Source organism: Acanthaster planci, linkage group LG19, assembly GCF_054643075.1.
Source record: "Acanthaster planci isolate LZ-2023a linkage group LG19, COTS_SCS, whole genome shotgun sequence".
NCBI lineage: Eukaryota > Metazoa > Echinodermata > Asteroidea > Valvatida > Acanthasteridae > Acanthaster > Acanthaster planci.
The window spans coordinates 8,541,316-8,565,934 of record NC_141795.1 but is presented as its reverse complement, the minus strand read 5'-3'; the positions used below and the strand labels follow the sequence as shown (position 1 = coordinate 8,565,934).

General features: G+C 42.0%; 2 protein-coding genes across 2 annotated transcripts; one reads left to right on the top strand and one right to left on the bottom strand.

Moving 5' to 3' along the window:
- Positions 1 to 348: 348 nt before the first annotated feature.
- On the top strand, positions 349 to 16,259 carry dctn4 (dynactin subunit 4). Its single transcript, XM_022244699.2, has 12 exons — positions 349 to 727; positions 1,943 to 2,013; positions 2,755 to 2,933; positions 4,285 to 4,328; positions 4,698 to 4,873; positions 6,508 to 6,620; positions 6,933 to 7,042; positions 7,257 to 7,330; positions 7,701 to 7,863; positions 9,981 to 10,081; positions 11,385 to 11,463; positions 12,325 to 16,259. Exons 1-12 carry the CDS (start codon positions 599 to 601, stop codon positions 12,463 to 12,465), a joined length of 1,380 nt encoding a protein of 459 aa, XP_022100391.1. The 5' UTR covers positions 349 to 598; the 3' UTR covers positions 12,466 to 16,259.
- On the bottom strand, positions 15,211 to 24,414 carry LOC110984491 (peptidyl-prolyl cis-trans isomerase-like). Its single transcript, XM_022244734.2, has 4 exons — positions 24,208 to 24,414; positions 21,411 to 21,441; positions 18,300 to 18,485; positions 15,211 to 17,077 (listed from the first exon to the last, which is right to left on the bottom strand). Exons 1-4 carry the CDS (start codon positions 24,274 to 24,276, stop codon positions 16,866 to 16,868), a joined length of 498 nt encoding a protein of 165 aa, XP_022100426.1. The 5' UTR covers positions 24,277 to 24,414; the 3' UTR covers positions 15,211 to 16,865.
- Between the last annotated feature and the right edge of the window lie 205 nt (positions 24,415 to 24,619).

The window sequence follows — 24,619 nt, the reverse complement described above, 5'->3', positions numbered from 1 at the left end:
ATATCGCCGCAGTGCAATTTTTTCAGGATTTAAGCCTTTGGGACCTTTTAGAGTAATTTTTTCAGTCATTTTTGCAGTCAATTGCAGTCAATTTTACGAAAATTTGACATAATGTATACATATAATATATATATTATATCGGCTAATTGGCGCAAGTCAGTGTTACACTTGCCATCGATAGAAGATTGTAAGAGTTAACGTACCCCGTTTACATTTATTTACAAAATGAAAGTTGTTTCCTCTTGTTCGCGTTCACCTCTTACTTGACGGGCAGGGCAATAAACCTTGGCTTCTCGCACAGTTGGTACCATTTATCATTTATTACGGCTAGGGTTCAGTTTGAGGGATAAAGAATGCTCTGAATCGATTGTGTCACTTAAAAAATTCTCACACTGGATTGCTAGCAATTTCAATTAATGTTTTAGTTGTGTTTCAGGTGATTAAGGCATTTTGGCTGAAAACGAAAGAGAGTTGACTACTGTTGTGTAATTTTTGGGACTAGGACAAGTTTGTCGTATCCGTAGACTAGATCGGCTGACATTCGTAGCGCCCTCTGGTGGTTTAATTATCGATCGAATTGTGAAAAACCAAGCCCAAAATGGCGACTCTCTTGGAATCACATCGGGTGCAAATTCAGTGTTCTTGCGGCCTCAGTTCGCCTATTACAAAGCTCTATTTCTGTAAACACTGCCTAAAGCTGAGATGTGGACGTTGTGTATCACACGAGGTTCGTAGGTTTGGGGAAGATTGGGGAAATTTTGTGGGTTGAAGATTTCCATAGGCAGGCTTCATCATGCATGTTATTTCACGTCACGGACATTCTCGATGTCGGAGGTTGTTCCATTTATTGCACTCCACATGCTCGACGTCTGGCAAAGGGGCAACTCTCAACTCACCTTCTACAGGGATTTACAAGTTTTCCGCTTTTTGCAGCAGTATGAGAAAATAACTGAAACCTTTTCAGTACAGTGTGGAAGATGTTTTTAGCATGTAAATAGCGAAATTTCATGCACATTTGATATAAAGTTATAAGAGTTAAGTTAAAAAAGTTTAGTCACGTTAGTCAATAATTCAGATTTTCCCCATAGACCGCAACACTTTTTTTTACCCCTTTGAGTTTTGATTGAGATATACAGCCATCAATTGAGCTATCAGAGAGAAGAATCAAGATTTAGTGATGTCATCCCGACCTTCAGAATTGATTCTTTAGCCTTGCATTTGCGTAGTATTAGTAGTACAGTTTTTGGTATCAGAAAATAACTGATCAGGTTGGGTACCAAACTACAGTCATGTGACGATGTTGGGACATGCATTAGCCCATGGAGGAAGGACACAGAAGGAGTTGTAACCCAGGCACTTCAAAGCGTCAATGATGGTCGCCGCCGAGTCTGAAGAATAATAGAAAACATTCCAAAAATGCCTTATTGGTGCCTGCATCTTAGCTGAACAAGGCCAGTAATGTCCCAGCAAAACTTTTAGTTTTTGCTTGCAATTAAATACAAACTATCGATGTGACCAGGAAATAGAGAAAAATTCCTGATATTAACATTTTTTATTTACGGGATATGTACCCCAGGGTTTATGGCCTTGGGAAAAAGTTAAGGAAAGAGTTCCATATACGGACAACATTAGACGCCCCTGTTCACAAACGTATAATGAGACTTGTCCGAAAAAAATAAGTGTTTTCTAAGTACACGTAAATGCTTCAGAATTTTGTTAGCTAAAGTTCACCTTTTTGGACATGTTATCCCTTTCTGATGACTGTCATAACATTTTAAGGGAAAATTAGTATTTTTCGTACATGTGTATGGAACTCTTGAAAGTCAGTGACACTGATTTGCAGGATCCTGTTAATTAATGGTACTGAGATGCTGTGAATGTCACTGTGCATTTGTCCCATGTTTTTAGCTGTTGATTTACGCTTCTGTTTCGCTACCTGCAGGTGGATTCCCACTATTGCCCAAACTGCTTGGAGAACATGCCATCAGCCGAAGCTAGAATTAAGAAAAACCGGTAGGGATTTGAAAAGTTACTGTCTACGAGCAGGTCTAGATTGGAAATTTAGGGGTCTGCTCTAAAAACATAGGCCATGGTTAAAATTTTTTTTTTGCCTGTTCAAAGTGTGTTTGAAGTCATTTGCCGCCTGTCTCATGTATCACTTGGCAACCATCTGGTTTTGATTTGTCAACACTTGCCTTATTACTTCAGAGGATGGGGTTTCATGTGAATGGAGTCCGAGTTAATGAAGTAATTCTTGGGATCCACTTGTGATTCTGACGCCTTTTAAGTCAGACAAGATCTCATTCGTAGCCAAATAAAGCCTATACAGGTCCGACGCCTATCAAGTCCTAATATTAATTTACTTCTATTTTGGTCCGTAAATCTGACGCCTCATAAGTCGATGCCTCATAAGTCGGACAGCCATTATTTATGTGTACCAGAATTGAGTAAAATTTCAGAATGAAAGCGCCACCAAGTGTTACAGTTAGAGATTATGTATTTCAGTTTGGTGTGTAATTTCAGTTGTTTGACTCTCTAAACACAGTGAGTTCAAAAGCACTGGAGTTGGAGTACATTTACTGAGACTGTCTGGACAAATGGATCTTGGACATTCTTTAAAACTTTGAGTAATAAATCTTGTTCTTCAGAGAGTAACAAGTAACTCGTACAAGAGAATCATATCGCAGAACCTGTGATGGATTTTTTCCCCTTATTACTGACCAGTGATCATGCCGTCTTTTTTTCCCCACACAGTTGCCCCAACTGCTTGGACTGTCCAAGTTGTAAGCACACCTTATCGACGCGGGCCACCAGCATGGCGTTGCCGGACCCCAGTGATCCTTCCAAAGCGACCACGAAGAAGGTGTACTACCTGGCCTGTGGTTTCTGCCGTTGGACCTCCAGGGATGCAGGGATATCAGACAAGGAAGTGGGTGAGTGTGGGAACAAGTCGAGGCTGTCTGTGGGACAGCAGTGAGGTGTATCCATGTACTCTGGGAGCCACACAATTTTCCGCTTGTAGAGGTATGGCAGACTTCATGGAGACCTTGAGCAGTAAGCACAGCATAGGGCATGCTTACCTTCGAGGAAAAAACTCGCTTAACTCAGCGAGGCAACAGTGGAAATCTTTATGCATGCACAGCCGTTTGCACAACCATACCAAGAAAGTGTGGTTAGTATAAAAAAGGTTAGTGAAATTTTCTGCCATAGTAAGCACAACTTTTCTGCTAACTGTTAAGCAGTGCCATGAAATTGGGTCCTAGTCTTAGCTCCGGGGGGAGGGGGGAAGGGAGAGAAAATGGATTTTTTTTCCCTCCAAAACGATTGTCCAATTTTTTATTCATCTGTGGACGAATCGTCACCCCCCCCTGTGGTGAATACAATTTCTAAAATTCTGACACTTTCAATCATAACACTACCCCCTTGGCCTTTTTTCTAAGCACCATCCACAGTCTTTCAAAATCCTCCAATTATCCACGCAAAAATATTGCATTCAGCCACAATCCTCCAAAATCCTTTGAGGGGTGCCCACTGCCTCAGTCCATCCTTCAAAATCTGCCAGCACTTTTTATTGTTACGTTGAGGCAGTGGTATCAGCAGTGTGGATGATTTCATCTGTAATCTAGACACAAATTTACGCGTGGCTGAGCACAAACAACGTAAGGTCTAATCCATAACCTTGACGTTATGCATCCCTCGCAATCAGCCACACTTTTTTTGCCATTCTTTCTCGATCCTCCTAAATCCTTTAACCCTTTCAAGGCCGGATTATTTTGACTGTGACTGCTGGGCTGTGGTATGCCCTGAATGGAGGGCTTTGTCCAGCAGCAGGCCCCATTGAACCAGCAGCTGCATGGTGAATAGACTGTATGTGTGGTGTGCACTAATCCTCACACAATGGTGCGGTAGTAGCAGTCCTCCGTAGCAAAGGGGTTAAAACCACCTGGAGGATTTTGGAGGATTGAGGAGAGTTACGGTTAAATAAACATTAAAAACAAAAGAGATTGAGAAATTGGAAGAGCCACCAACACGAGGATGGGTAGCTCCAGTCAATTTCTTTTTTTGCCTTTGTATGAATATGTAAGCGCACAGTCAGGTTCCCCATATGGTTTGTGTAATAATCAATATTTCAGTCTCTTGGATAGGTTGATCGTGCACCTTAACCCTCCTCAATCCTTGAAATTCCTCAGAAGTTTTAGATTGTGTAGGTTTGAGGAGGCAGAACCAAGCAGTTACTTCGCTAGTTGATGTTGATGGATCTTGGTTCTTTTTTGTAACGTACAGCCAGTGGTGCGTGGGTGGAACCAGAGAAGGAGCACACAAAAAGGGTAAAAATAACATCCTCTTATTTATTTATTATGATGAAAGATTCAATCCCAACAGTTTGAAATCCTTCAGCAATACATAACTTTAGTAAAAGGGAGTTGAGTTTCACTGATCCGTGACCATAAAGGTCATCTGGAAAAGGGCGTAGTCATCGCATTCTTATATGCTGTTTATTTAGCACTGACTTCATTTGGTACTCGCAATATTTACTGAAGAAAAGACTACCAAAAATAAAGTTGAAAAAGATGTTCTAATCAAGACAATCCTAGCTTCAAGACGATTCATGTAATTGAAGGAAATTCAGCAGTTTGTTGTGTTTCTATCATTTTGTATTTCGTTTGTATCTCTAATCCAATTTTTCCCTCAAACAGATCCGTGAACTCCTTGATTATTACCGTCAGCTGGCGAGCCGTGAAAAGTTAGAACGAGAGAAGAAAAAGTACACACGCCGACGTACGTACTTCCATATCCAGGAGAAGCTGTCGGCCCCTACATCCTCTGGAGTGCGCCGCACCAGCGGTCTGCTGACTGCACTGTCAAGCTTTAAGTAAGTTGGCCTGTCTGGTTGTCGGTACGATAAACTTGATGTGGTTTGGACTTTGGAGGCATTTTTAATGTTGAGACCATCACAAGTTCCCAACAGACAAACACAAGGCTGTCTCAAGACAAGCACAGAGTCCCTAGAAGACCAGTCACAAGACAACTCGCAAGACCAGTCACAAGACCAATCACAAGACCAGTCACAAGACCAATCACAAGACCAGTCACAAGACCAATCACAAGACCGGTCACAAGACCAATCACAAGACTGGTCACAAGACCAATCACAAGACCAATCACAAGACCAATCACAAGACCAGTCACAAGACCAGTCACAAGACCAATCACAAGACCAGTCACAAGACCAATCACAAGACCAATCACAAGACCAGTCCCAAGACCAGTCACAAGACCAATCACAAGACCAATCACAAGACCAATCACAAGACCAATCACAAGACCAATCACAAGACCAGTCACAAGACCAGTCACAAGACCAATCACAAGACCAATCACAAGACCAATCACAAGACCAATCACAAGACCAGTCACAAGACCAGTCACAAGACCAATCACAAGACCAATCACAAGACCAATCACAAGACCAATCACAAGACCAGTCACAAGACCAATCACAAGACCAGTCACAAGTTAGTTGCAAAGGAATGCTTTTGTTTACCATTTATTGGTCCTGTGAACAGGTCTTGTGATGTCATATAGTCTGGTTGTGGTCTTGTGATGGTCTTATGACCTTGCCATGGTCTTGTGTTTATCTTTGGGGTCTTGTGATAGTCTTAAAGGGGTTCAGTTACAACACTGTAGTCTGTCTGTGTAATGTTGGTTTGGCTTTGGTCTTGTGATGGTCTTATGGCCTTGTGATGGTCTTGTGTTTATCTTTGGGGTCTTGTGGTGGTCTTAAAGGGGCTCAGTTACGACCTTATGTAGTCTGTCTGTGTAATGTTGGTTTGGCTTTGGTCTTGTGATGGTCCTATGGCCTCGTGATGGTCTTGTGTTTATCTTTGGGGTCTTTTGATGGTCTTATGGCCTTGCGATGGTCTTGTGTTTATCTTTGGGGTCTTGTGATGGTCTTAAAGGGGCTCAGTTACGACACTGTGTCGTCTGTCTGTGTAATGTTGGTTTGGCTTTGGTCAGCTGGATGCTTGCTGACTTGAGGACTGCTCACCAGACTCCTTGATGTTTTCCTCCGGTGTTGTTCATTTTATGTCGCAGGAATCCAGTGGGCTTTGTGCTGACTTTCTTTACAGTTTTGGCCTTTTGATGTTTATTCATAAACGTTGCTCTCAGTGTCATCCTAGGGATTGTAAAAAATCACAAGTTTACTTGAGTTGGACTCAAACCCGTCACTTTCCATTAAGCTTGCCGGGCCCAGCTGGTAAGTTTGGGTCAGATGAACAGCAAACATCATGCTTATATTCAGACACCATCCCTTATCTTCAAGTGGAAGTGTCCATCCTGATGCATGACATTGCTGATGTTGGACTGTTACATTTCAGTTTGAAGGAAGGAGAGCAGAAATTCTCAATTTACTTTACAATCAAACACGAAACACCTTCCCTAATCCTCAATGCAACTGTCTGCCCCAATGCATTGCTGTGCTAAGGTTGGACTGTTCCATTTCAGTTTGAAGGAGGGAGAACAGGCAGAGGAAGTGACTGTCAAGGTCATTGAACCTTTGGAGGATGTTGACCCGGTTCCAACTAAATACTTCACCCAGCCAGTTGTCCTGGAGAAAGGTAAGTTTGAGCATACATGTACCGATATTCTCCACGCACATCAATCACCGCCCCTCCGCCCCACCCCCCGAAGAGAGAGCTGTGGAGATAAAGGTGATGATTACATTCAATAACTATCCTTGGTTAAATTACCGAAATGTTCATATTATTTTAACATACTCTTAACCTGTAAATCTAATGCCCCCCCTGAAATAGATCATTTGAAAATAAGTTTTTATTGTACCAGTATTCAAGAAAACAAATTTTGTTGAATCGTGTTGGAAGCTTAAGCCGCATGGCATCATCTGTTATGCATTTGATTTCCCCGTCCAGTTCCCAGTATCCGTCAACGTTTCTTGCAGCCCGAGATGACCGCACCCATTGTCAACGATCTCTACCCGCGGCATAAGCATTTGCTCATCAAACGCTCCCAGAGATGCAGGGTGAGCCAGCTAAAATGGCCCAAAAGCCAGAGACTCAGTATTTATATCAAGAGCTCCTTTTTTTCCTCACCAGCATAAGCAATAAAAGTTTTCCATGCGTGACAACGTTCTACCTGACAGTTTTGGGAAAAGATGATGTGACATCCCACTTCCTACTGTCGATTGTTAATGAACGCGTAATCTCACAGCGGCTCCCTTCTTTCGTTCTTTGTAGGAATGCGAGCACAATTTGAGCAAGCCGGAGTTCAACCCTTCCTCCATCAAGTTCAAGATTCAACTCATCGCCTTGTAAGGTTTCCACTGTACTCCTCGCGTTCACAAGTTAAATTGTGCCCTCCACAAAGCTGTGAAGGTTTTCGGACTTGCGCTTTGGCAAAAAGCTTGCCTCACATTCATACAGACATTTTTCCACGGTGGTTTCTGTAAAGAGAGACGTCGGTGGTACCATTTGGAAACTTGCGCATGGGCTCGTGCGAAGACCCAACTGCCATTGGTTTGGTCACACATGCTCAGTGCAGCCCGCGCCTAGTGCCCATGGATCTGTTCACACCTCGCACGGAGCAGATGTACAAACCCCCTTACCATTTTCACCTCAGTCGTCTGTGACATCCACCCCCCCCTTTCTGTCCTCCTTCCTTTCTCCCTCTCCCCTCCGCAGGCATCACATCCCGGACATCCGCGTCTTCCTGGTGCCCAAGCTCAACTTCCAGCGGGAGAGCCTGGTCACTCTCCTGGTGACCAATCCAGTCCAGAATGCCACCACGATCAAGCTGGAATCCCCAGAGAAGACTGACAACGAGAGTGATGCGGCCACGGCCAAGGTATTGCCCTGTTTGAAACCCCAACAAGTCGCCCAGACAAATTATTTTATCAAAGATCTCCACTTCGCTGACGGTATTTTTCCTCAACAACTTGTCCCAAGAGGGATATTATTTTTGGCAAGAAAGTACTGTCTTTGAAATGGAGAGAATACTTTCAACCACAATCCCGTACCAAGTTGAACTTTATAAATGCTGATCGAAGGGTTTCACGCATTCAGGACACCGTAATGTTGCTGTTTTTTAAATCCTGAGTCGTTGCCGCTGAGCGATATTTGCTGCGATGCCAGGCTTTGGCCCATGACCGGTTGAGGACTCTTCACAGACACTACTTCAGTGTCTCTCATCCCCTGTAACGACTCCACACGCGATAAATTTGTTACAATTTTTGTTTGAATGATGGGGTGGTTGAGACTGGTTCCCCCCACACATTTTAATGAAGGAATGGGGAACCAGTGTGTAGATGCAGCTGAGAAAGGCCAATCAACTGTCTAGATTTTTAGGTGAAGATCAGTGTTTTTTTTTTTAACACAAGTGCAATTCCAAACTCCTGCTAAGCACAAGTGTCATGTAACTTCTCAGCAGAGAACCAATCACAAGCAGGATGTATGATATCGGCTGGTAACCGTGTCTTCTTGGGCTAATGGACCTTATTAAAAAACCAGAGGAAGCTGATTTTGATCTTGTTCATTGAATCCGTGTCATGAATTGTTAACTGCCGCATAGGATGGTATCAGACTATTTCAGAATTCATCTAGGCTCTGAGCTTCCCTTGCTATTTTTTTCCAAATCTGGCGTAAAATACTAGACTATTTTTCATCACAAATATGACATTGCCCATCAGAGTAGACAGGCAATCATTTTACAGGAAATCTCATTTTATTCTTTCACTGATGCTGTCAAGTTTTAAAAATTATGAGTATAAAGCTTTTCAACAATGGCCGACTCATGAATAATGTTGATTCCTTTGTTCATATGCTGCTTCAACTTTCGTCTATACAGAAAATCTTTTTCTTTGAAGGGAATAAGTGATCATGTCACAATTTTATTCCGCAGTGTCACATTACAAAATACAAATCGAATTTCTTGTCTGCATTTCCTCTGAGCACCCAGAATTATTAAGGTCATTTGGGGGGAGAAGGGCAATTTGATGCAAGTGTTGTAATCAACGGGTATTGACCGTGATAACGTGGGATTGGATGTGTTTAACCCCTGAGGGATCCATGCCACATGCCCCCAAAGCTATTTGAACCATTATATCCCACATGACTGCAGTCAATAATTGTTTTATTTTACCTCAGTCTTGAATTCTGTGCACTATTTCCCCCACCTGAAGTCATGGGACTTCAGTTGAAACACCCTATTCACGTGGAGGCCATTTTTGATCTTATTCCCCAAATCTGTTATATATATTGCAAACTGTTGATTAGGATGGCACCAGACTGTTTTATACTTCTGTGCATTCCAAGCCTCCCTTTCAATAATTTTTAGAATCTGGCAGTGTACAATTCTGTAAGTTCAATCATGAATTTAAAATTATTCATCAGAGTAGACAGGTGCAAATCTGTCAAGAAATGTCATTTTATTACTTCATTTGTACTCTGAACATTCAAAAATGAAGAGTTAACCTCTCATTTAAATTCAACATGGCCGGTCCCCTGAATAGTCTATGGATGTCATGGTCTATAACTGCCAGAAAGTTGTACAAAATGCATGGACACAGTGCCTGGTTAAAATTGTGTTGGTTCCACCTGTCTTGCTCAAAAGTAGTGTCTTTGTGTCCTTTGGAAAATTATGCCCAAGAACTTACATGTGAAGAAACAAGTTTCAGCAAAATGCATCTGATTTGGAATCACCATGACACACTCAACCACTGACAAAAAATTAAAGTGCGCCGCTAACCCGGGTACCAATGACTTTGAGTAGTCTGGTTAGCAGTCCCTGCATTATGGTTTGGATTGTGTGGCGGGGACCGGTCTATGACATCACAATGTGAAATGCCCAAGCATGAGGGTCATTTGCATTTTTATTGACCGGTCACATGATCCGTCTTGGCCAATGAAGATCCAGTATTCAAGACGGAAGTATAAGAATATTTGTCTTGGTTGTCTTTTGGGAAGGTCGTTGTGCCAGATGAGGAACTGACTCTTGCCCCGAAGGATGACACTTCGGAATTTGATGATGCGTCTACGGACACCAAAGAGTACAGCGACAAAGCAGAGTAAGCTAAAAACCCTTGAGACGCTGAACGTTGAGACCTTGTTGATCTGTTTGGCTTGAAGTTCTTTGTAGAGAAAAGAGTAACTTTCAAAGACGACATTGCGGGTTGCAGTCGAACAAAAGAAAAATGGGCTGAAGTAGATTATGCAGTTTGGCCGAGCAAAAAAAATCAATAATCTCACACAGGTTTCTTTTTTTTTTCCTGCCACTTCATCTGTATCTGTCGAATGAATTCTTTACATGTATATGTTTCCAAGTGTAAAATCGGTTAGATGAGGTTGTAGCTCCTTGAGACCAAAAACAGTTAGCAAAAGATTCATGAAAATTCATCCGCAAATTGTCCCAAAAAACAAAACAAGCTGTCTCCTCCCTTTTTTCAAAAATCCCAGACGAGAAACAATTTTTATTTTTTTCTGAGGCCTAATATCCAAAATACCTCATCACGTCCTTACTAACCAGTCTGTTCAGCCAAATGATTTTTAGCGGCTCAGTTTGCTAATAAAATTCCCTCCCAGTCATCCAAAGTTTGACGGGGACCCGGATCACTCTGGTTTTGAAGAGTACCAATTCTAATTGGGGAACTGTGTTCATCAATGGGAACATTTTTGAAATTGAGTGTTTTTGGAATCTGATCCCCTCAACATTTTTTTCTGATATCAACGCCGTGCATTTATTTCATGCACTTAGCCTTCAGGGTTTTTTCAGTAATATCTTACAGTCATTTTGACACCAATTTTGTGAAAATCGGACCTACCAGTCTTGCGCAGCATCCATTTTTACAGGCTAGGTCAACAATCTGTATGATTGTGTTGAAGTGATTTGTGCTGATTATGAGCGTCTTGATGTGAATACCAAATTTAAAAAAGATTGGGCATGGGACTGCTGACTCAGTGGGTGGGGGTGTGAGACGGTCCAAAAAAAACCCCTGGTCTTTTAGGGTCAAGCCCCAAAGAGCAGGGTTTTTAGAGCTTTGTCAGCCTACTCGCAAACTTTTTATCACGACCTTTTAAAGTTAGAACATATCAGCAGCACAATGCATGCAGGACGTCTTTCAAAAGGGAAACGCTCAAGTGTCAGATACAAGAAAACAAGTTTTTTTTCAGAACACACTTCTCAAGAAGAGAAAAGCTCACATGCATATCACCGCAAGCACTCGGAAAGTAGCCTTTTTGGACTCCCAATCAAGGATTTTTTAACAGTGCGTCAGCCACGGCGACTTGTACTGACCTGACTTGACTCACCCTGTGCAGAATTTGGATTGCTGGGAAAGTTATGAGTCATGGCATTTTTTTTTCTGGTTGTAGGTTTGTCCACTTCCGGAAGGCCCACAAACTGGGAATTCTAGTCAAAGTGACTCCCTTGAAAGCAGTAGGAGATGTCACTGTAAGTATTGGAATAAACGCTCCTTAAAAATATTCACTTCTTGAAATAGTAATCAACTTTTTTAAAGCTTCAGTGACTTCAGTAAACCAGTATATGAAATAAAAGTGCCCTAGTAAATACGTTCCCTAGTGAATCAAAGAAATAGTAACCGTGACTTGAAACCCTACATGTCTAGAGCTACTGGCAACAGATTGTGGACAAATATAAAATGGTTCGAGGGTTTAACTTCTATAACCAAGAGGAGCTAACATTGACTACATGCCCAAACTAAATCATTTCAGTAAGTATTTTAACCATTACTATTTCGGACATACTGCCTTCTCTTCATGTGTAGCTAAGACGATGCTTTTGGGTTGGCACTTCACTAGAGAGACAATTCCACGGTAGCTTCATAAAGCATTCACATCGTAAGAGGGGAATAGATTACTACCCTGTTGTATTTGACTCAAGTGTGGATCCTCACCTATGAGCCAGATGAGTTGCACAAATAGCAACTGGCACGTGATGGTGAATGGACCAATGAGAATTCGGCTCTCGATCACGAATATATACAGTACATCAGTCGAGTGCGACAACAACTCTTCCTAACAGAATCCCACATCCAAGCTCCATTGTGTTCAGTGTCCTCTAAGGGCAGAAAAGAGATCGCGTTTGTCACACGCTAGAGAATCCATATGAAAGCTTCTTCCAGACGCAGCATTCCTTCACAGGAAAGATCAGCTTAATAGTCACACTTCGTTATCGTCAAATAATGTCATCGTAACGACCACTAGACCGGCGCTAGCAAGGCCACTAAACACCGTCAGTAGAGTAGTGAGTGATTTTGATGTACATGTGCTCATTGTTTTTTTTCCTTTCCAGATCGCATTCAAGCTTAAGTACGACTACAAGAACGCCACCCCTTCGCTGCGCACAACCACGGAGACGCAGAGCGAGGTGGAGACGGTTTGGTTGCAGCACCCGGTCACCGTCAATCTGGGACCGTTGGCACAGAACCATTGAATCCCGCACTCGATGCCCACAGGGCGGGCAGAGCTAGTACTGCACATTATTGTATTTGAAATGAGACTGTCTCATTTACAGCATACCGTTTAACCAAACACTTGCCTACTTCAGTTGCAGTCGATCTCTTGGAAACCATGGGGTCCTTCGACGCCTTTTGGTCAGACTCTCTGTCGTGCAGCTTGTACATACAACTTTTAAATTATCTGCACCGAAAGTGCACGTCTTTTGTTGCAAACTTTCCTTGAAACCAGTCTTTTTTTTTGGGAGAGGGGCTTTATTTTGTTTGGAATTTTGGGAAAGTTGGAGGAGTTTTTTGTCAGTTTAGTTTGAAATATATAATTGCGCTGTAAGGTTTTAAACAAAGGAGAAACTATATTTGCCAAAATCCAAGTACGTGTACAGTGTTTGAACAACTGTGTGAAATGGCGCTAAATGTGACCATTCTGCACTGAAGATCGCGCCGCTTTAAATCATTAGTTATGAAAGGATCACCAGTATTTCATTCTTAGAATCGCATGCATGTATCATGTTCACCTGACAAATACAAGTCTGATGTAATAGTGTCCAAAGTTTGTAGTCGGCATTTCTCTTTGGCTATAATCGGTGTCTAGAAATATTGACTGCCTAACTCTTAAATGTAGTACATCGTGACTGTAGCACTGTAGTATACACATATGGACTGGCACTGAGGTCTCTAGTACGTGCCTATGTGCCCACAGGGACACCCTGAGTGACCAGTAGTGGGCTGTTTCCCCCGAGGCTGAAGGAAACCAGGACCCTCTTATGGTCACCCAAATGGACGTGCATCAGTGACCAAATTATGCCAGTCCAAATGTGTTTGATAACACACCTCTGTCAAAAATGTAAAGTAAGAAACTATTTAGGGTTTCATAACTGTACTCTTTTTTTGAATTCAACCGTACACCCATATTGGCAATTCAACTAGCCATTCCATAATGACAGGAACGCTTCTAGTTCTTATCGTGAGGGCACTGTAACAAATCAAAAAATTCAAGTCTCTGGGATTCGCACACACAATGTCTTGGCACATGTCCAATCCATGCTGATGCGTGACGTGAACAGGTTTATATTTGTGAACCCCATGTGACCATTTTCCAGCCAACCAGCATAAGGAACCAGCAAGAGGTGTTAAAATACTGAATATTTATTGCTACCGTAAGATAAGACTGTAGTGTACATTCTTGTTTACACTGTATTGTACATGAATGTGGTGTTGGTCAGAGATGTTTGGCCCATCCATGATAAATGCACGTCTTGGTGAATTACTTTGCCATATACAGGAATGAAACCAGAGAAAAATATGTTTGAAAATGGAAACCAACAGAATTATTTGTGACTCTGACTAAAGGAAATGAGTCACACAGGTACCCAAACTCAGTTCAAAGGTTTTTATCTGTATACGTTGTTCAGAGTGAAAACGGTAATTTTCTCCTTAAAAATATCAGCGTCTGTACTTTATCCAGAGACCCAAATTAGAGAGAAATGATGTTGAGCTGAGCATTTAACCCTCTGTTTGACACAGCAACAGTAAGGGGAAAAGTTGTCACTGAAAACAGTCTGGTTTTAAGAATTTGCGTAAAATAAAAATAAATATTTATTGAATTGGTTCTGCTGTACATTTTTGCTTGAAGATAGTGCATTTGAAATGCTTCACCAAGCAAAACTGTACAGCAAATGTTTTAAAAGAATTTTGTTCATTGATTGCTAGTGGACATTTAAAAGTCTCTTTATGCTCAACATTTTGTTCACATTTCTAAACTTGCAGTAGTATGATTATTGGTTTTTGGTAATCTTGGTAGCAAAGTTTTTTTTTCTGGATACAAAGACAAAATCACTTAAAATGTAATTTAGTGGTAGTGCATGGTGATTTTAACCACTCTGTGTTTTTGCATAGTGCAGACAAATGTTGCCGATGAACAGAGTCATATTTATAACTCTGTTTATCTTCAAGAAATACCTGAATCCGCATTTCTGATTGGTTGATCTGTGGCAACAACTGGTATGATAGTATATGTATTGTACTGTACACAACTCCATGGTGTACACCTTACACCGTCTTGATATCGACAATGAAAAATACTCAAACTTAAAAATGTAGTGCGTCTGTGTCCCGTATGCAGCCGAGTGGTATACGGTACACAGACGCACTGCACCAGCACAATAATGAATTTATCTTCAAACTTGACGCGCAGTAAATAAAATATAAAGGGGCCTGTGCGTGCACTACAGTAAACACCGCATGCGCCACAATTCTGCAATTTTATAATTTTATCTGAAGAGCATTGGAATTGTTTGCATAACAGGGCTTGCACCTAAGAACAGCTAGAAAAGTACATGCGTTTATACACGCGATTGATCAGCATAGGCAAACTTAGTGTACAAATAGTGTAGTGCATGCCATTGTCGTGTTAGAACAATGCATTACACGTTAGAACAGTGCATTACGTTAGAACAGTGCATTTGTTTCTGCATGGGACTCAAACATTTCAACGGTCAGGGTTAGGTACTGTAGGCAAATCGAAGAAGACGCCACTCCTGCGGGGCAACCACACTCGTGCACATCTCGAGTGCGTGTGCGCACTTCGGCGTATGAGTGGCAGCGCACCGTAAGGCGCGAAGACCTGCGTTGCGAACATGACAGCCGGAATTCCGTACGCCGGATTTGTCCGTGGTACCCGACCGAGCGGCAGCGAAGAACACACACACACCATGCCATCCGCATACACTGCAGTGTCATTTATTGGCAACTAAATAATCAAGTATGGATCTTCCAATGTGATATGGGATCTTTTGCCTTCCCTTCACATGTATAACATGTAAAGACAAAGTACACCTGTAGAAATCCACTATGTGGCCCAGGTCTTAACACTATTCTAAACAGCAAAGACGTTGGTATCACATTCCTGTTTCACATTTCAGATGTTGTAAAAGGTGTCTCCCTCACAACCGCAGTGGTGTTTTGGCTGCTATTAAATGCTTGAACATTGACTGTGTACTCTATAAAGTGACGGTTTTACCATTTCTTGTACTTGTGATGCTATGAGTATGTAGTGCTGGGTACTTTTGGGGAGTGACAGTTCTTTTCCAATCGAGAGTCGCCAGAGTGTTTTGCACTGTTGGCCTTTTGCGAGTTAAATTTGAGTTCACTGAGTTCCTTAAATTCCCATAAACAACAATTTGAATTCTCCGCACTAAAGACACTGTTGCTATACCTCGTGATTCGGGGCAAGCTTGAGCTTGGTTACATAAGAGACGCCTTGCACCAATAGACAGTTTTCACTGGATAAGTAGGGCACAAAGGAACCAGTCCATTCCAGAGATCGTGGTCCCTATGCAAAAGCTTGCCCTGAATCACGGGGGGAAGAGAAACGGTGTGCATGTATTTAGTCTGGGGAAGTCAAATTGTTGTATCTATGAGCAATCAAGTCACTCGGTGTACCAGATTTTGTTCAAAGTCAACTCGCAAAAGGCTTGTTATTTCAGGCAGAACTTATTTGTGTGCCCCTGGAGGTGTTCAAAATTCACCCATACATTTGAACCAAATAAATTTCTAGCGGTTAACTTTCAAGATGGTGCGGGTTGAAAGAAATCCGCGTGCTTAATACAGGTTTATACAATATCGGTGTGCTTGATCGTCAGCCTGCAAGAGTAGATCTCCGTCTGGAAATTAACATAATTTTTCTCCCCACGTTGACAAATTCGGAAAAGTCCTCTGCTGCTCATGTCATGCATTCTCACAACATTTTTTTTTTTTAACCACAATACAAAAACTAATCATGCAGTGCTTCAGTACATCGTGACGAGAGAGTGGGTGGGACAAGCCTGACAAGTCTAGTACAGTGAAATCCCTGATGAAAAGGCATTTAATGACGCCTGTCGTTACCAGTCCTTATACATAAAATCACCATCATAGACAGGTAGAGGCTGATTGCCACAAGTTGAACTGGTATGACTTATTCTAGGCTCTTTTTCCATTACCGCATACAAAACTAACATGAGTTTTGCAATTTGAACTTTGTTCAATACACCGACTGTAAACTATTTCCAATTAACAATCCAGACTACCAGGAGAATGTCAAGTCGCCATTGCATATCTGTCCAATTTCAATATCCTAACAATAAGAAGCAATTAACTCCTTAGGGTTCCTACAAAAACATACGCTTTAATCGACTACCTGCTTCTGGAGGGGAAAAGAAAGATACAATCTCCAATAAAAATGCTTCTTGGACCACAACTCTTAATACCAGAAATTTTCAATTAAATGCAAACCTATGATGATTCACTCACTACTACATCTAAGGGGCATGATCGCCTGGGGATGGGGGAGTAACTCGTACCTCCTTACCGGCCCCCAACCCCTTATACTCTCTGCTCTTTACACTTGCCCGCAGTCGGCAATAACAACTTTGGCCGAGGTGCTTCCACTTTGGGATCCAACTTTCTCTATCTTTTCTTTCACGATATCCATGCCTTCTACGACCTGTCCGAATACTACATGTTTACCGTCGAGCCAGTTGGTAATGGCGGTTGTGATGAAGAACTGGGAGCCGTTGGTGTTCGGACCAGCATTTGCCATCGACAGTTTACCTTCAAAAAAAAAAAAAAAAGGGAAAGAAAACAGACCCCGAACCCCAAAACCACAGCGTTATCAACGTTTTCAAGCCATAACCTTTTACAATCCAATTCCCACCTTGGTATGAGAAATACTACAAATGTTATAGACTGAAGACTACTTGCATTAACAGTCGAACACCCTTATCTGAAATGTCTCTGGGATTTCACAAATAGACCTATTAATAAAAGCATGTCTTATGTGTTTGACTGTACTCCTAAGTCGGTCTGGGTGTTTTTAAAACCAGGGCCGACTCAAATCGAATAATTTTCTAACCAAAAAGTCCTTTCTAACAATGCATCAAAATGTTTATCCTGTGTGCTGTCCGGTTTGTTGCGGGGTAAATGCCGTTTTGCAATGAGGCAAACACATAAGCAAATCAGAGACCATTTGCAGTGAATTTCACTCCAGTCTGTAGTGTGGTCAACTTGTGCGAACTTGCTGCATGATGTTTGATCTCGCGTCACACTCTGGGGTTTTCGACCCTCCTCAATCTTCCAAAATCCTTCGGGCGGTTTTGGAGGATTTCGGAGGATTGAGGATGAATGGCAAATGCGCATGGCTGATTGCGAAGAATGCCATGCATGAGGGTCGTGGATTAGACCATGTGTTGTTTTTGCTTAGTCAAGCACAAACTCGGCCCAATATTTCTTTTGAATGAACCACAAAGCTCCAGAATACCCTTCGCACTGCCTCAAAATAATGACGGGAAATGCCGGAGGATTTTGAAGGATTGAGGCAGTAGGCACACCTCCAAAAAAAAAAAATTCTCAAGAAACTTTGGAGGATTGAGGCTGAATGCAATTTTTATGTAAAAATTTGGATGACTGTGGAGGATTGAGGATGGTTTTCAGCAAAAAGGCCTAGGGGGTTAAGGTTAATGTTTGCTTTTGTGTCAAGTGTGAACTGGCCTTTGGAATGTGCCTCATTTCCTTGCAAGACGGACAACAGGGTCGAGTCATTTCGAATAATTTTGCATTCACATACAAGTAGTAATAGTAGTCATAACCGAAGTGATCTCAGAAATTTTGCTCTATGCCAAAGGGCTGGCATTCCAAGAGATTGGACGTGCACAAAAAATCTGGCAGCAATAGGTGTCCCCCCCCCATCGAATAAGTTTTACCAGCAGATTAGAAATACAATGCTTCCTTTTTTTGTCTTTCAAAAATTTCTCCCCAAACACAACAAATGACCCACCAATTGCGGTGTGCTTCTCCTGGAAGTTCTCATCGGGAAACTTTGCCCCGTAGATGCTCTTTCCCCCAGTGCCATTGTGGTTGGTGAAATCGCCCCCCTGACACATGAAGCCAGGAATCACACGGTGGAAGGTGGACCCCTTGTAGCCAAAGCCCTTCTCCCCGGTGCACAGGGCACGGAAATTCTCTGTCGAAAGTGGGTATGACGTAACATTCGGTTTAAGGACAAGTCCTCATAGGTACATTTTCCGGGCTGGGATTAATCAGGCTGCCCAAGGTTGGGTCTAACCGATCACGAACTGTGAACACAGTTCTTTACTCTTTTCCAGAGTTAACTTTCAACTTATCTGGAAATGCTCACATTAGGGCCGTCCATAAAATATGTACGCACGAAACACCGACTTTTCGGACCCCCCTCCCTAGAGCCAATGACTTTCTGTTTCAAAAATGGGTATTTACTATTTCATCAAATTCCGCTTCGGAAATTCAAATTCCGTTTCATACCTTCGTAAGCATGAGAGCAAGTCTTAAACTGTGCATGGGAACCATTTGCTCAACCATAACCCCCCCAAAAGAAACAAATATTGTTTGGAAATACTCTGCAATGTTTCCGACTTTTTCATAATTTCTGTAGTGAAAATAAAGGGAAAAAACAAAACAAAATAATACGGCATCCCCCACCCCTTGATATGTCCCAGGGCGCGATCATCAAAAACTTGCTACAATTAATCAACGGGCAATTCATGTGCTACTCTTCCTAAAACCAGATTACATGTACAGAGAAGTACATGTACTGTACAGTGAAGTCACAGAGTAGGTCTTGCATGTAACAGTCGTTGATCACAATATGTTAATGTTGGACATTGACCCGCCATTTTCTTTGGCAGTAGTGCGACAAAATTCAGAAAGTTAACCCCTTGACGACGGAAATTTCTTTCCGAAAGCCGACTCCAAGAATTCCAGCCTCGCTTGGCCACGAAGGCCACCTGCCAAACCACAAATTCTCGGTTTGTGGCCCTGCGTGCTCTGCACCCTTTGAATTACACAGTGAAAAGGCTGATTGTTTGGTGGCATGCGGCTCTACTCACGCTTCTACATTCCCGTTGCCTCTTTTCAAAGTGGGGACTATTGTGAAGCTGGTGATTACAATGCAAAATTTGGTCATTTCATTTCTGGGCTACACACAAAGGCCAATCACCATATATACAAGAGCCAGGGTCTGCCTTTCACCGTGTTCGCTCGAGCGTGGGCTGAGAATAATAGCTGAAAAGCGGGCTGAGGATCTCAATTTTTATGGCAGCTCTAGCCGCATCCCGGCGCGAAGGGGTTACCACTGAATCTGAGCCTTAAAATACATACTTGTGACTGAAAACCTCACTCTACTTGGGTCCATTCAGCTATGGTCATCAAGCTTACTAGGTTTTGTTTAATTCAAGAAATATGTAATTAATCTCCCGTATTGCTGCTGTGGTTTCATCGTTTTGCCATGCGGTACTAGCCTTGTCTCAAGGCGTCCATGCGGATTCACAGACTGAATTCCTGACATGTGCAATACGCATATATGTGAGTATGAACTTGTTTGGGCCTTGATTTCACTGATAGTACGGTGCACGTGTGAACGGCCAATGTGTATGCCGTACTACGCCGCTGCGCTCAGCTGTGCCGGCTGCTACACGCAAGGGGTTCATGCACGCCATAGCACTTGCAAATATCGGTACCGTAAGCACGATCGATATATCGATATTAACGATATGGGTTTGATATTGATATCGCAATGTTGGTTATTTGATAACATTCATATATCGAAAATATCAGATTTTCAAGAAATATCGAAACTTTGAAAACATTGTTATTGAAAAATATACTGAAAATATCGCTACTTAGGAACTAATTTTATTAAGTGCACCGTCACTTTACTGTAATTTTCAATAAGCCACGGCTTACGTAGGTTCTCACTTTTTACATACATAACTGTGCATGTGGCATATTCACTTCTGTACTCTGTAGTGTCACCATGGACCTAGCCTAAACACAACCGCAAAGAATGTTGGCATTACTGGGCACAGTGCACATACATGCAGCTTACTTGTATGTAGTCAACCTTACCTCTTGAGAAAAGACTAACATTGGGGTTACAGCAATTGATGCATTGACACCAACCCCTATAGAGCGCACGTGCATGTGTGTTGTGTGATTCCGTTGCAGTGGATTCCGTTTCAAGTGTTGATTCCGCGAATTCCGTATGTTTTCCATGATTGTGGAGAATCGTTGGCTCTACCTTCCGTACGTATGGCGTACCCAGTGGCTCCAACCCCCTACCCCTGTACGCATTCCACACTTCCGGAAGATGCTGTTGGTTTTTGTGTCACGAGTAATGTTGCGGTTTACTGATAATGGGCGATGGCATGGGAGGATAAATGGTTGGGCGGACGGTGGAGAATACCGAGTTTGAATTTCGACGCACAAAAGCCGATTCTGGTATTCATTTGTAAGATAAAGTGTACTGATATGATGAAAATTCATTAACCTTCCTATTGCTGTAACCTTCAAAAACAGTCAAAAATTCCTTCCATTTCCCCTGTACAGTACATGGACATATCATTTGACTGATAGGATGACTGTGTTGAGAATGCATCTTTGCACAGGAGGGTTAAGGCAAATTTCCGGTTTGTGTACGGCACGCACTGGCTTGAACCCCCTTCCCTCTGTTTTATGTACTCAACAGCACCAACCCCCCCCACCTCTTTGTGCACGTATACGTTCTATATGGACCGCCCCTTAACCGCTCGACAAGGTTTCATTTTGGCCGAAAAATTTCAACTTTAAAAAAAAAACAAAAACAAGACGATACAGCAGCCCACTTTCTGATATACATCCGAATGTAACAAGTGGTACGCGTATTATCTGAACGGCACTGGTAGGATATTTCTGACTGTAACGCTATATTTTTCAATGCTCTGCTAGACTTTTTTTTTTTAAAATTTGAAACGACCACATTTTCTCGTAGGTCATCTAGCTGCCGGTTTCTCATTTGTCCGTATCAGAATGAGAGAGGAAATCAAACGTGTGACAAATTACTCTACAAAACAGGTCATCACACTTGAAACCTTACCTGCTGTTTTAGGGACAACATCACTGTAGAGCTGTGGGTAAAAGCAGACAATACAGAAATCAATCAAAAATTAATCAAATATTAATTAAAAAAATACACCTTAGGCCAAACAAAAAATAGCTGTGTTTCCCGGTCTCCCGACCCAACCTAGAAAATCATGCGGAACCTACATCTTTTTATTTGACAAATCAATAAAATGTAAAAACTTACGGTGCCTTGCCCCGAGCCTAATTTTGTGTATATCGTCCCGTACATTGTATTGTTTTAATTTTTTTGCATGAGATGGACAACTGTGTTTGTATTTCAACAACCAGCTGCTTTACTACTCAATCACAGTGCTTATATGTAATATTGACGTGCACATTAATCTGACACTGACTTAGTACCTGTTACAAATATACACGCCACCCCCCCAAATACAGACTAGTATACGATCCTAATTTAAAAAATTAACATTTATCCAACCATCCCCCATAATTGACTTTTCAGTGTAACAGGAAATAAAACTGTTTGCTTGGCCTAATGTACCAAAATGTACCTCTTTTCCATAAAAAAAAAACAAAGAAAAACCCTGCAAAATTATTGCTCAACTAAGGTCTGGTCGATTCTTCCCCTTCTGTGCTTAATAGTGACAGATCCAGCTAACTGAACACAAATCACCGAGTCTCGATCTATATGGCTCCTATCCACCCTAATGTTATCTCAAGTCAAGGAAGAACTAAGTGTGGCATTTCAATTCACGTTTTCAATTCAAACATGCCTTTATTTCCCATGGAAAATGACAAATGCAAGCGCAGAATACACTACACGAAATAAAATAAGTCAGACGACAGAACAGTCAGACAGACGTAAAGGCTAACATAAATAGGTGTGGAAGCCTATTCTAGAAGCCTACATGTAGGCTTATGGCGACATGCCTTGGACGGACCAACACAAAACAGCCTTCTGCATAAAAACGCAGCAAGGTCTCTATTATTTCGACTCAGAAATGTTGAAATATCTACACAATATCACTTGATGACATCAAGACTGGTGTGAAAAGTTGTAAGTGTATTCAATGTGATTACTTCAATATTTTCACTGCTAAATTTGACAGTTTAGGACGACGATCATCATGCTCTGAATATTCTTGATTTCAGGGATGATTTGGCATGTTTGGGTGGGTCTTTACCCTTTTTTGTTGAATATTAAGAAAGAAAACAATTTAATTGTAGGAGTGATATGAAGCCGAGAGTCCATGGAGACAGAGGAGCAGACAGAAAAAAAACAACTCAATTTAGTGAGTGGCCGGATTAGGAAATCTCACTTGGAAGACATGACTCTCTGTGACATCCGGGAGATTTGTGACTCTTTTGCGGTGAAAAGGTTGCAAAAGTTTCCAGATGAACGTATGATGTTGCATATGTCCCTGGGCTATCGAGGTATCTTTAACAATGCTAATGCATTCTTTGGCGTTAACATGTTGACTGCCAACCACTGGTATTCTCGCAGTAAAAGGTGTGGCACATTCTGTCCACGAGTATACTCGTAGGAAATGAAAGGCTTTTGTAATGTAAATTAAACATCACTGAGAACACTGCTGGCAGTGGTAAGGATGTTCATTAGCAAAATGCTCACTCAAACAGCAGGGGTGTGAGTATAACATAAAAGAAAATTGCTGAAAATAGCTGAAATTGCAAGCGCGAAGCATATATGCCATGGGGTTCAGGGCCTGCTTAAGGGCCCCAGGCATGCCATGAAAACTTTGAAATGCAGATGCTCTGTGGTGCCTTTTAACAGCCTCCTCGTGCAACTATGGGTAGGCCCTAATTTTTTGCTTGCAATTTAGGCCTACAGCTAGGCCGTGTAACTAAACCGTTTCCGATTTGAAGGGGAAATTTCTCTTTTTCCCCCAAATGTGAATAAACCTTACCATCATTACTAGAATCACTGATTCTCACTCGGTCCGGCCGTAGCCAGGTGCATTAAACAGTTTAAAGATCATTTTGGAGGTGAAGTCGGAAGATTTTGATTTGGGATAAGAGCTATTTTGAGTGAAATGAATTTATGGAAGCAAAAGCCTATGGAAGGTACTTAGAGTTAAAAGACCTATAAAATATCGCCCATGAACGTTCGTGGGAGAGGAGCTGATGTCGGACCCCACAGTTCTGGGGGTATCGCCCAACCATGTCATGCCATGTCCTAATGTAAAAAAACGGTGATTTATACTACATGGTCCAACTTGGACTAGCCTATGCCATGGCCATGATGGCTTAACTTTTTCATATTTTTCTGAAAATTCCTGATGGTTCAAGTGAACTAGTTTACTAAAACTGTAAATATCAACATTATCAAGGTTTTTAGAATGAGTTGGCCTTTTCCCACCTCATTTGACCACATTTTCAAAATTTCAGTTCTTTGTAACAATTCATTTCTTTGGCAGTCAACGGTAACGTTAAGACATGTATGCCTAGGCTTACATGATGATGTAAGAATGGCGTTTCCAAATCATGCAAACATGGCATATCGGACAAAAAATTAACAGATTTCGCAAGTGAATTTAGTCAACGCCAACGTCCGCAAGAGTGGTGGGGCACAGGTTACGGAGACAGTCCAGTATCTGGGAGCCCCATTTATGATTTAATGGGGCTACATCTCTACGTGAACATTAGACTATGATAAGTGAAAACGTGAATATCATTTAACGTTAGCCTAGTCGAGTCGCAGTTACGGACATGACGGACCTGATCTGAGCCCAAGTTAGACCACAGAGCTACGCTTAGACAATGTTAGACCCTATTTTCAAACATTAAAATACCTCAAAAACAACCCTTCCAACTGGTTTACCACCGACGGTCATGTCAAAGTAACATTTAGGTCTTTCCATGGTTGACAGAAATCGTCGAAATATGAGCGCAATTGTGAAAAATTTGCAGCCAAAGTGGCGATCTTCCAAGACCTTCAGGAGCTGAAATCTTGTACTTTCGAAGCACGCAGCTGAAGCAGCAAGAAAGAAAGGGCACCGGTCCCGAGGAAATTATGCACAACGTGATCGCACGCTATTTGCTGGTACCCCGCGCATAATCGATTTCATGGCCGATGAATTCGAATACCAGCGTAATTTACCAGGAATGCGCTTCCTTTCCTACGGGGGACCCAAAAGGACATTGGTCGACGATCTGCGTTTTTCAGCTGAGTGTCCCTTAATTTGGCGCCCATGAAAAAATCTC

Coding starts and splice junctions, on each gene's coding strand:
- dctn4 (XM_022244699.2), top strand. CDS start 599: ATGGCGACTCTCTTGGAATCACATCGGGTGCAAATTCAGTGTTCTTGC. Junction 6,621..6,932: donor GCCAGTTGTCCTGGAGAAAG/GTAAGTTTGAGC, acceptor TTCCCCGTCCAG/TTCCCAGTATCCGTCAACGT. Junction 7,331..7,700: donor AAGATTCAACTCATCGCCTT/GTAAGGTTTCCA, acceptor TCCCCTCCGCAG/GCATCACATCCCGGACATCC.
- LOC110984491 (XM_022244734.2), bottom strand. CDS start 24,276: ATGGAAAGACCTAAATGTTACTTTGACATGACCGTCGGTGGTAAACCA. Junction 21,442..24,207: donor TTGGAAGGGTTGTTTTTGAG/GTATTTTAATGT, acceptor TTTTACCCACAG/CTCTACAGTGATGTTGTCCC. Junction 18,486..21,410: donor TGTTGTCCCTAAAACAGCAG/GTAAGGTTTCAA, acceptor CACTTTCGACAG/AGAATTTCCGTGCCCTGTGC.